We start from the raw sequence: 12693 nt of genomic DNA, 5'->3' as shown, positions 1-12693 counted from the left end.
TTGGGGTCAGAAAATTCAGGCTTTGATCTTCCTCAACTTTGTGAAACATTTATTTGTTTTCTCTAAATTATTTCAGTTTTATTTTAATCTCTTCTATCCTGCTGAGGGCTGCGTGAATGAAAACCTATACTGTTTGTCATTTGCTTTGGCAGAGCAAAGACTGCTTACTTAGAATTCTATTTGTAAATTAAACTGCAAACCCAGTTTGTCATAAAAGACATCTGATCCTTTTGAAATGACGAAAGCTGTCTTTTGTCTGTAAAGGATGATAAATTAAGTGCCAGTTCTTTCTGGACTTTGATCTTGCAGAGGGTGCCCCCCCCCCCCCCCCCCTCTTTTTTTTGCCTTTTTTTTTATTGCCTATAGGGGAACATACTCTGTATATCATTTTAAATAGTCAGAAAATTCACTTATCTTGTTTTTCCCAGTAGAGCTCTAAAAGAATATAATTGTGAAACCACTGTTTTCATTATTTAATTAAAGATGCGCAAGCTATCACAAATAGTTGTCAAGACAAAGAATTTTATATCAAAATATGAAATCAAAGAGTTACATTTTCTGAAATTTTAAAAATGAAAAAACCCTGTTGTAATAAAAGTAAGATCCTATAGTGACACACTGTGTCTTTTGCTATTGTTGGTAATTTGTATATATTTAGTACAATAGAAGTCAAACTCTTGATGATTATATTAATGACAGTCCCCTTTGATTGTAATGATGTTAAAATCTAGACTTTTTATAGATCATCCAGTCAGGCTTTCGACTCAGTCTCAACTGTAGTTCAGAAATGTAAAAGACTATAAAAATTATTGTGATGTTCTGTGGTTCACACTAGCATGTGTATTATTGCATTGGTATATTTTGTGATGTTTTATGATTTACACATGCACGTATACATGCACAGACATATATACTGTAACTTCGACTGTACCCTATCATGCAAGAGTGTAACAAGTAAAGTAAAAAGAGTGTCATTTCCTGGTGTGTCAGTAACTTTAACTGGGCTTCCATTGATTGAATAAGGTTAATGTTAACATGCCATGAAGGTCTGTATGCCAAATAATAGCTGGGTGTGGAATCGAGAATGTGGCATCATATTCCATGAGATACTGGAGTTATAGCTGGAGGTCCTTCAAACAGCCAAAATGGATCTTTGTGCAATAAAAGAAGTACTTGTTATGTGTTTCACAGGTGCATATCAAAATGATCTCTAAATAAGTAGGCTAGCATGAAGGAAAGAGGATCACACATCTTTATACTTCTAGAAGTGTATTTTCTCCCATAATATATGCATGTTATTACTACAGATCTTAAAGTAGGTTATCCAAATGTACAGACTGCAGACTAGACTTATAATATCTTTTCCATATCTAATATAGAACAAAAAAGAACAGTGTTCTATGCAAAATATACTTGCAGAACTTGAGGATTTTATATTGAAGCTTTTGAGTAATCCCATCTCTTCCTTCACTTCAATCTGTAAGGCAATTAAATTAAACATTTTGATGGAATGCATATACAATTATAGTAGGAAAACCTGGAAACAAAAGTCACAGGGCTGTGTTTGGTTCATAAGGTGACAAAATGCTTGTCCTTCCTTTGCATTCATGAGGGGCAGTGCAGCTGCTGACATCTTAGGGGAAAAAGTATAAGACAGAGGAGTACAGAGTCAAAATGGTAAGTCAGGCTTAAAATGTTAAAGGGAATGTCAAAGATATGTGTGTGAAACATTTTAACTTATATAGAGAAACCTCATAAGCATAAATAAAAAAGTAGTAAAACTTCTGATGAAAAAATAGAATGAGTACCTCTGAAAGGCATTAAAATAGAATGAAGAACTGAAAATATAAAAGAAGCTGTAGTCTTACTGTCCATTTCAAAAATTGATTCCAGGTTGGTTAACAGTCTAACAAAAGAAATGCAGTATTTTCCAAGTTTTCTAAAACTGTTTGTTGTGTCCAGAGGGAGCAGGGTAATTATTTTCTTGATCAATAAGCCTGATGATGTCCTCACAGCATAGGTATTTAATGGTTTGCCCATGTGTATATGCTCTGATTGTGAATTTTTTCATGATAAATTTAAGATTGAAAGAAACATTATTCTATGGCATTGTCTAATAAACTGTATAATAAATTAACTGAGATTTAAAGGCATTTTTAAATCATTCACTTAAGCATTTAAATTATAGTTACAGGCTAGATGACTTTCTATGCATGTGAACTCTATTATTCTGTCAGACTGACCAGTGGTCTTGACTGTTCAAAGGTCAGTGGTCACAGTTGTCCTGAATTACCAGTCCTTTTTTCATGAGGACCCTCTGCTGCGTTGCATGCTGTAATCTTCTTAATGGCTTCATTCCAATATTCACACATAATATTTTAGATTTATTGACTGTTAGAAATACTACCATGCCAGTAGCAGTTCCGCTACTCCTAAGGTATTTAAAATTGGAAGAATAAATCAGGGCAAGACTTTCAGGAATCCTTTGTTTTCGTAGAAGGGGGAAAGCCCCTCTTTTTTTGCTCTTCTGACAAGAAAGCTTGTTTTTACATTTCATCATTTCACTGTGAATTTGTCTATTATTTTTTAATTAAAAAAAAAAAAAAAAAGAAAATAAGGAGCTACTACTCTGGGAGTAAATTTCCTAATATAATAATACTGAGATCAGCACTTTAATAATGTCAGACATTAGAAGAACATTCGTGATCATAGACTGAAATTTATAAATTTTGGCCCTGACCCTGCAATACCTGCTTGCAAAGACTTCTCCTTTGCTCAGATGTGAACACTTCCCCAAACAGCTTGCAGAATTGGCAGCATCACTTTTAGCAACCAAGTCTTACTGACTTGAAATCATAGACTGAGCAGAACTTTTATAAGTATGATCTTCAGAAAGCAACACAATTTAGAGGCTTTTAGCATCTTCTGTGGTTGTTAAATATTGTCAACTGTGAAAGTTACAGAGCTGTTGAAAGATGTGTAGTGTTTGTACTGCCTGGTACCTATACACTGTGATGCCATACAGAATCTAAACTGGGGTTTAGAGCTTTAGTTTTGAGATTCCTAAAGCCAGAAGATTTTTACACCATAAATTTGACATGTGAACGTTACTGTTCTAAAAGTAGCATTTGAGAAGTAGGCTGTAATTCATGTAGAAAATTGGTTACTTTATACAGCAATTACTGGGAGTGCAAATTATTTCTTAAAATATGATGATTAATGGTATTATAAAGAAATTAAGGTCAATGTATAAGAGTGCAATTAAAAAGATTTTTTTCAGAATATAAATAGTATAATTTACGATGTTTTTTTTCCATCAGAAAATAGCCAAAAATATTACTAATATATTTTAGAAACTCAGAGTGGTCAGTAGTGTTTGCAGTGTTGTGAGGCAACTGTTTATTGTGAACAAATTCTTAGAGCTGAGATTCTGTTGAACTTTGATATCGTTTTAGAAGCTAGAATATGAAATCCAAAAGTGCAACTAGTTTTGAAAACATTTGCATTTAAGTAGTTGTTTTTGTCTAAATGAGGAAATTGTGATTAAATGCTGGAGGTCTCCCTGAGATACTTAAATCCTCTGTGTGTAGATAATATAAAATACATAGAAGCCTTTTACTAGCAATATGGGTTTAAATATGAGACTCTAGTTTGAGGTTTTTTGTTTTGTTTCTTTTCTCTGTGATCTTCTCGCACTTTCTTGGTTTTGAGAGTGAGCTTCTACTTACTTTTATAGTGGTATCATCTGATGGAGAACAACAAAAAGTAGTTTAGAACATAACAAGTGTTGCTGAAACCAGAGGAATATCTGAATACATTTTTTTCAGAGATTTAATAGTCATTTGAAACTCCAGTGCATGGTTCTGTATTTCTCTGACAACAATAGTATACAAATACAATTCTTCTATATGTGCTTAAATTTGTATGTGTGTTTGAGTTTTTGCAGGAACAAAGGCTTTGATTAATATCTATGTGATCTTATTAACTTATTTTTAAATTTTATGTGATTCTTCTACTCACATGGATACTGAAGAGATATTAGTCATGTTTCCTTTCTATCAGATATTTAGATTTTAGGAGTCCTAGAAAGGCCATATGGTGACCACTTAAATGAATGATACTTTTTGTTTTAATGACCAACGCAGTAGGTTTCTACATTTTAGATACACTTAATTGCATATCAGTCTCATCTGTATCTCCCAAAAACTATTGTACTGATTTAAACCTTCCCTGAAGCTCTGATTGCTCTTCACTGGCAGTGTTTAGCAGTCCAGTGAAGTCACCTTCCTATGAGAAGCTGTTGCTAGGAGAAGATAAAAACAGTTTGCTTCTAGTGTAAATTAATAATACCATTTCTGCAGCTGATCACTGGTGTCTTTCAGAAATAAATTTTAACAGCATTGTAACCCCTGCAGCTTGTTGTTTGCGGTTTTTTAATTTCAAACTTTGTAAAAGTTTATTTCTGCAAAAGACATACAAAGAAAAAAATTTGGCATTCTTAATCATAAATAGGTAGATGGATTAAAATGTATATGAGGAAAAGATTTTGATACAGATGCTGCTTGGTATTTTTTTGGCTTGGTGTCAGAATCGTGTAATTTTCAAAATATTTTAAGTGCTATTAATGATGTCACCCAAAGGGGTCTCACATTTCCTTGGTCTGAGGTGCATGGATCTAAGCAGTCACAATCCTGCTGTGCACCAAGTCTTTGCAAGGAGTTCAGTGTACCCTGGCTCTTACCTATAGCCACTCTACTGGCTGTAATAATTGCTTTATCACTCTTATCACTCTGTCTTTGATTCAAATGTGGAACTGGGAGAATTTGACATCAGCCTACCCAAGTGTGGCTGGGCTGAGCACTGTCCTGTGCTTGCCTGTTTGCTGGCCTCAGCTTGGAGGAAGCCAAAGCTGGTCCCAAGGACACTTCAAGTGTGCTGCAGCCAGGGTTCCACTTGGGACAGCAGGCAAATCAGGGCTGTGGCTCACATGATCTCTACAGGCTTCTTCTTAAGAGCACTGTGCTCCTGGTTCTTCTGCAGGATAATCTGATGGAGCTCTTCCTGCCTTTAAGCATTGCCCCCTGAGAGAAGCAGGAGTTGGAGGAGCTTTCTTTGAACTCCATCATTGCCTTTCTGAGGCTCATACTCCCTCCAGGACAGAAGCACAAAAATGTGTATCTGTCCAGAGACCCTGCCTCCAAACTGCCAGCCCATTGGAGGTTCTTAATATTGCTGAGCTAGTAACACACTGATATGGCAGCCAAGCAGCAGACTGGTTGCTTTCTATAGTTCTTTTTAACACATTGCCTAAAGCATCCTGTTAATCAAGCTTACGATAGGGTGCTTAGGGTCTGCCAGAGCACAGGAAAATAGAAAACACCTTTTTCTTTCGCATTCCCCTCTTGGTCATATAATCCCTCTGCTCTGCATTATCTTTACCCCATTTCTTCTCTTACCCTGTCTTATTGTTTGCCATAATTTCTCCAAAATCATAAGGTATAATTTAAAAGAATGTAGATTTAAAAGAATGTGGATACTTTTCTACCTTTTCCCTCCCTTATATTTAGAAGATGCTTTGCCTGTCATGTCAGAGACAAAATTTTAACATTGACAATTCTTTTTTGACTTCATGTTAATTGCTTTTATTTTAGTCAAACTGTGCTGCTGTCTGTGGGCAGATCTTCCTTGTATGCATTTGTTTTCCCCAAAATGAAATCTTACTTTTTACAAGTATAAAATAATCATACAATACAGACCAAAAGAAAAAAAACAAACCCCAAAACCAAGACATGCATTTATTTTTTCAGCCTTGAACTTCTTAACCAGTTGTTGTACTCGGACTTGTACTTTTTTTTCCTTTTGAGGTGGAAGGCAAAACCATAAATGAGCCTTGGTGTGTGCTTTCCATGGGCTAAACGAATCAGGCTCTAAACTTTTATCTAGATCTGTAGAGCTTGGATATAAATTGAAAAGATCACAACTATGGGGAAAAGACCTATACTGTAAAGGCCTTTCTGCATAGATTATGAACATCATAACTCAATAATTTTTTTTCAAAACTATAGTTATAATTGGACCCAATGGGGGTCTCTCTCTTTGATCAGATCACAGTAACTGTGACTTTACACTGGAAAATGTCACTACTGTGAAGGTTTATCACCTGTAGAGCTGGTCTTTTCTCTGATGCCATGTTCAGTTCTCATTAGCATTATTCAAAGTTTAGTTGTTAATTAGGTTGACACTTCAATTAAAATCATCATCTACGAGAGCAGTCAGGACTCTTGCATAAAGAAACAAAAAGATACTCATTCTTGCATATATTTCCAAAAGAATGAAAGCTGTTTTGGTGATAAATTTGTATTTATAATATCCTGTTTAAAGAGTAACTCCGAATGTTACTTCATTTAGGGACTTAAATGATGCTTTGTTGGGTATGTTGCAATACAAAGGGATGTAGAAATGTGTATTCTATGTAAATAGAGTTTACTTACTTTCCAGGTGTCCCTCATGATGGAAATTAGGAGAGTATAGACTATATCTGGGTAGAATTCCACATATCTTGTAATAATTCCAGAATTATATGATTTTCCTCCAAAGTATGTCCAAGTAATAGTTATTTAAATTAAAATTTCCCCCTTTCCTTTTTTTTTTTTTTTGCTCTAATTCTGTCTAACCAGTGGTTGTTATTTGCCAAGTAAAAAAAGACAAACCACCTTAAAAGAAGTCAACCACTATAATCAGAATGGTCTTTTTTTCTTACTTTTTTTTTTTTTTCTAACCTGCAGGCCCTTCCTAATTATTTTTTTTATTTTCTTCCCTTTCACATGTTTTATCTTCAAGGACAATTCTAGAGGCAGTGTAACACTGAATTTACAAAAACCTTTCTCAGCTATTTGACTCTGGTAGCAGGTACTCCCATGGTGCATGAGAAATGATGTAAGATAGGAATTTGACCTAAAATAAGAGATACTCCTTGACACTAAATAGTGAGTGACCGTTAAGAGTCCTTAAAAATGAACCTTCATAGCTTAAATAAAAAGGATCCAACTGTCTACATTCAAATAAGTAAATGCATGTTATGCTGGAAAAAAAATCTGCAAAAATGTGACTCACATGCATTTAACTGTAAAATAATTAAGCTTATTTATGTCAAGAGGCCTTGGGAAAAAAAAAAGAGAGCATAAACCAATCTGCATTAGTACTCTACTATCATCCCCTGCCTTCATTTCAATTAACAGACCAGCAGGTGCTCTTTGCAGTTAAAAAGATAAGCTATCAAGGAGGAGGATGAATTTTTGGCTGACCTATAGACACTCTGGTTTGCCTGCTGATTGGGTTCATACCTTGCTGTACCAATTTCTGAGGTGTTAATTTAACTGTTCCACTCTGTCACGCAGGTCTCGGCCTTGAAAAATAAACTGAAAAAGCAGTCGACAGCTACGGGCGACGGAGTGGCCAAGGCCTTCCTTCGGGCACAGGCAGCACTCTTTGGATCCTACAGAGATGCACTGAGATACAAACCAGTAAGATGGCTTCCCTATTGCTTTTTTCCCTGAATTTTTAAGAGCATGGTCTCATTCTTTCAAGGAAAATTCGAAATGTTTTATCCCAGTCTGGAACAGGCTGTTTTAAATCTTACTCTGTGCTAAGGAATTGGAAGATACCACCATCTCTCGACAGTGAGTTGTACTGAAAAGTAAATACTCATCAGCTGTTTTCTTATTTGTTTTATCAGTTTTATTCTTTGTTTAGTATAAAGTCAGATTGTATTAATGAAGCTGCCTACACACAGCTCACCTGGTTTAATATGGTGAAGAACTGAAGGGGCTGTGCCTTTCAGACTCCATCATTTTTCCAGAGGTTTTGCTGTGTTGGAGGGCAGAAGCTTCTTTCCTAGCAGAAGCCACATACATAGAGTCAAACATGCATCTCTTCTATTTTACACTTACCTTGATTACACTTAGGAGACGTGAAACCCATTTAATCTCATCAAAACCTCAGAATCTGTATTTCTGATATTTTGCTGGTAGTCAGTTGATTAATGTTTTATGGGCTTTCATAATTTCTAAATAATGAGGGTGGCACATATTGAGCTTGTTGGAGATAAAATAATTTATCAGAAAAAACTTAGAGAATAATTTCATCCATCAGTCCAGATTATTTTTCTTGCAAACTACTGGTAGTAGTTGATTTGATCAAATGCACTGAGATGACATTGGCTGAATTGGATTCTGAGGATGCAATGTTTGGCTGTCTGATGGATTCAGATAAACATGGATATTTGATAGGAGAAATTGTCCTCACTTGAGGAGTCAAGTTTGTAAAGATGGTGCATGTGTGGAACATGGGTGGATATTTGTTTGGGGGTGACAAGAGCACTCTAAGGTTCTATGGTATTCCATGATGGAAGTGGATGGGATAATCATTAATTAATTCCAGATGAGGGCTTTTTCTGGAGGGAACTTCAAAACACAGCTTGGCACTTGGGTCTTCCTTCTCCCCAAGTGGTTCCCTTCCAGGCAGTCTTTTTTGCCATGAGCATTTTGCTGTCTGTGCCACTGAGAGCCACTGTTACTGAGAGGAAGGGTAACCCATGCAGGCATGAAGTGTTGTGTACAGGTTTAGTTCAGGTGTGTGTGTTTAGCAGTTCTCTTATGATATGGAAAGCCCCTTTGCATTCCATATTGAAAGGGCTGCATCTGTTTTAGAAATCACTGGATTTCAACACACTGCTTGTTTCAGTAAAGCAGATAATTTCAACAAAACAGATAGTTGTCCTTTATTCCGTAGTGCCACCACCTGCATCTAATTCGCTCCTTAGTCTAAAGGTGAGGGCACTAGTCCATGCCAACTCATGGCAGCTTGCAGGAAGAGCTGTTAAGTCAAAAGGTGTCTTAGTCTACACTGGGTATGTGCAAACAGAAGGATGTCAGTCTGCTTGATGTCCTTAGCTCTGTTCTGACCAGAAATAATCGTCAGTCAGTCCTTTGTTTTGATAACTGTGGAACTGAGTGTGCAAGTTCTTTAGCATCCTGGTTAGCATCTCTTTTGAAATGAGCTCTCCTTTTAACTGATTTCCATTTTATTTCAGTTTAGCTGTTGGCATATCTGAGATATCTACATTTGCACTGTATTGGAAACAGTGCACTATGGATCATTTCAACTGGCAAACATTTGTCAAAATGACCTTTAAAGTCCTTCTTTCTGCATTATTTTCTTTTGCAGATTTATCTTTTTTTGGCTCCACTGATTGCATATAAGAGAAGATATTTATGAAACTATTGTGGCCTGATTATTTTTTTTAAAGACACATTATTTCAGAATATCTTTGCAGGCAGAAGTCTGCTGGCAAATACTAGCATATCTTGGATTGATATCAACTTGTCCAAAGACAAAGCATATTTAAAAATAAATAAAAACCCCTTGTAACTGTTATTTTGAGCTGTGTTCACATAATCTTAACTAATTCAGTATTTCACAGAATTTTTGTTGTGAAAAAAAGTTTGAATTTGCTCTGTATTAGTAGAAATTAAGAGGATTTTCACATGATTATTCAGCTCATTCTGCATTTGCCTTTTCCTCTGAATTGGAAAGCTGAAAAAAATCAAATCACATTTGACTGTAGTAGGCCTATTTTTCAGGAGTATCAAAGCTTGATAACTGCTATTGCAAAAATATTTCCCTTTGTTTTGGAGTCTGTGGTGCCAGATCTAATAAGGTAATTTAAAGCACTGCTATGGACTTTATTTACATACTTTCAGGAGCTCAAGTAGTATTTGTGTAGAAAATTTTGTAGGGGCAATACTTAAATGAAAATATTTTCCATATAGATTTGCAATACTTTTGCTATAAATAAGCTTACCATATTTTCAAAATCAAGAACTGAGATGTTTTGGGGTACACTTTTGAGGATCACAAAGCTTCTGGTGAAAAAATAAAATAATGTATTTGGACAGTTATCAATTGCTTGAAAGTTGAAAAACATGTCTAAGTGAACTATTTTTCCTTGCAACAGTGTGTCGTGTATGATTTTAACTTGAAATGTGAAACAACTGTCATTAATATTCACTTTGAGTAAAGAACAGCTTTAATAGTGTCTGTACTCATCCAACACTTCTCTCCCCTCCAAACGCTGTTCATCACACTGAACACTCGTTCTGTGCAACTGTTTGTTTGCAGCACAGCACAGATTCTCCCCGGTGTAGCAATATGTCTTGGACAAACGTCTAGCAATTATTGAAAAAAATGATTGGTGAAAGGCAAAATGGGAATCTTTAGGGGCCTTGCAGAGAGTTCGTGGGCCTCCAAAGGACCATATGGAAAATCTGACTACTCTAATACAGGCAGGAAATATGACATGTAATAGAGAAAGTTTGTAATAATTTTTGGTGTGTATTAAATGATAATAAAACACTTAATCAGTAAAAGTTTCCAAGAAAAGTAGAAATAGGTTTTTTTTCAGATCTAATAATTACTAAATTAAGGTGTCAAATTGATATAACTGTTAAGAGTACTTTTTAATATGCTACACGTTACATTAGCAAATATTGTAAAGCAAAACAGCACAGCTAGTGCTAAGGACCTGACATTCACACAGTGTGCATTTATACCTTCATTGTGGTTCTGATTTTAGTCTGGTGTTGAATATTGAATACCCATGACTAGCTGGAACTCTGCTTTAGTTTAATCCAGAAGGAATCCACCTCACACATGGTAGGTGGGCATGATTGAAAAAATTGCTTCAGTTTCATTTGATAAATCACCAAAAAATAATCCAGAATAAAGTATTATCAGTGGCACAGTGAATTATAATGGTTTTGTATATGGCCTGGTTCACATAGAGGACTGCAATCCATTTTGAGACATTGTTTACTTTAGTGCTCACAACTTGGCCTTGAACCTTGTGTTGCTCCTAATTTCTTTTGGAAACACAAGGTTCCATCATTTGGGGATTTCTCCTGGATAATACTACATGTTCCATGTTTCAGGATTGCAGGCATAGGTGGGACATAGACACAAATATGGTGGTTGTGAATTTGTGTTTGTGTCATTTTGTTATCCGTGTATGTGTGACATCGTGGTTTTCCCAACTATTTACTTTACATGTTCTTCCTGCATGTACATGGGCAGATGAAAGCAAAGACTAGTACATGTTTTTCATAAATCATATACAATATGGCCAGTTGAGAAAATAATACGTGATGTAAAGAATTCTTAAAAAACTAATCTATGTCTGGAGAGGGACTGGTAGATAAGAGAATGAAGAAGGAGTTGAAAAATACTGAATATAAAAATATTTACCATGATAGAGATTAATTTATCCTCTTTTGGGGAAAAAGTTCCTGAAGCTCTTGATGTTAAGACAAATGAATCCAGAAAATATCCAAAATAGCTTTGTTTCAAGTTATGGTGGTTGTAACATCACTCATCAGCAATGAAGAAATGAAGGACAAAGGCTGATGGCTTGCTCTGCAATGCTCAGCAGTAGGACCTCCGGGAGGGTCAGGATATCCTTCATGGTGGAGGTGGCACAACCTGTCAGACCTCTCTTTAATTGAACGTTAACTGGATGCTTTGGGCCAGAATTGACAAGCAGTGACATCAGCTGTCCAACAGATGTTGTATTCAATATACAAGAAATCAAAATAGTACAATAAATTAAATAAATAAATAAAATTTATATTGGAAAAAAAATGAGATTCAGAATCCACCTGAATTATTTGAGGATGCATGGATAATGAATGATTATAATTGAGTTTCAAAAAAAACCTTTTAAGGACTGGTATCTCTTGAAATGGGCATTGACTTGTTTACCTTTCCCCCAAGAGTTAGATGTAAAAAGTACATCAGAGTACAGAAACAGTAATGAAATGGCAGACATAAATTGGTGTTTCATCCAGAACCACCCTGTGTAATATGTTATGACTACTATTTGACTTTTATAAAAGTTCTGGTTTACATGTTGAAAACCATAGTGTTTTATTTTTCTCAAGGACTGTTAGTGATCCATTACTGAATATAGATGCTGTGTTAGTAGGAGTTGGTTTTGGGTATAATTGTGACTGTAAGAAATATCATTATATCTGAATCTTTTTTGGGTTTTTTGGCAGATTGCAAGAAATTTACACATTTTGGAGAGATTTGTTTATAAATGGTATCTTCCTGAGAAGAATCATAGTGCATGCTCAGTGATCCCTTGGCCTTTATCTCTAAATGTCATGACAGATTTTTTAAAAGAGGAATTTTAATATCAAAATGAAATGATATTAATTGTTGTAATAGAACTAATAGATGGTGTGAGTCATTTCATGCCAAAGTGAGGCAATGTTTTCTACAATAAAAGTGTTTTTACTTCTTGTTCAAATTAAATATCACTAGATCTAGAAAGCACAAACACACCTTCTAATCTAGGGGTTTTCTTTCCTTTTAAAATGATCACACTGCTTTAGCTCAGTTTTCATGTTCCACTGAGGTCTGTATAAATAGCTTGCTTAAAATGTGAATGTAGCTTAGAGTAAGAAATTCCTGCTGTGTGTGGCAAGCTATGAAAGGGTAAGAAAATTCTATAGCAACTGTTGTTAGAAGGATAGATATCATGTTTGGGCATAGATTGTTTGGTGTGAGTATTAGCTGTCTGCTTTTCAGCACAGAGTCCCCACTGGGTTTTGATCGAACTTGTTTTGAAAGTACATT

The 12693-nt window shown here is 35.4% G+C and overlaps 1 protein-coding gene across 4 annotated transcripts in view; it reads left to right on the top strand.

Annotated features, from left to right (window-relative positions):
- Positions 1–12693, top strand: part of DENND1B (DENN domain containing 1B) — a 165500-nt gene that overhangs the window by 115843 nt on the left and 36964 nt on the right. For all 4 annotated transcript variants that reach the window (XM_069022482.1, XM_069022481.1, XM_069022480.1 and 1 more), the window contains one exon: positions 7398–7523. In XM_069022482.1, the coding sequence (XP_068878583.1) occupies positions 7398–7523 (126 nt within the window). The remainder of the gene's footprint in view (positions 1–7397; positions 7524–12693) is intronic.

This window comes from Aphelocoma coerulescens, chromosome 8, assembly GCF_041296385.1.
Source record: "Aphelocoma coerulescens isolate FSJ_1873_10779 chromosome 8, UR_Acoe_1.0, whole genome shotgun sequence".
Classification (NCBI taxonomy): Eukaryota; Metazoa; Chordata; class Aves; order Passeriformes; family Corvidae; genus Aphelocoma; species Aphelocoma coerulescens.
The sequence above is the reverse complement of the archived record's forward strand: the minus strand, read 5'-3'. Positions and strand labels throughout refer to the sequence as shown.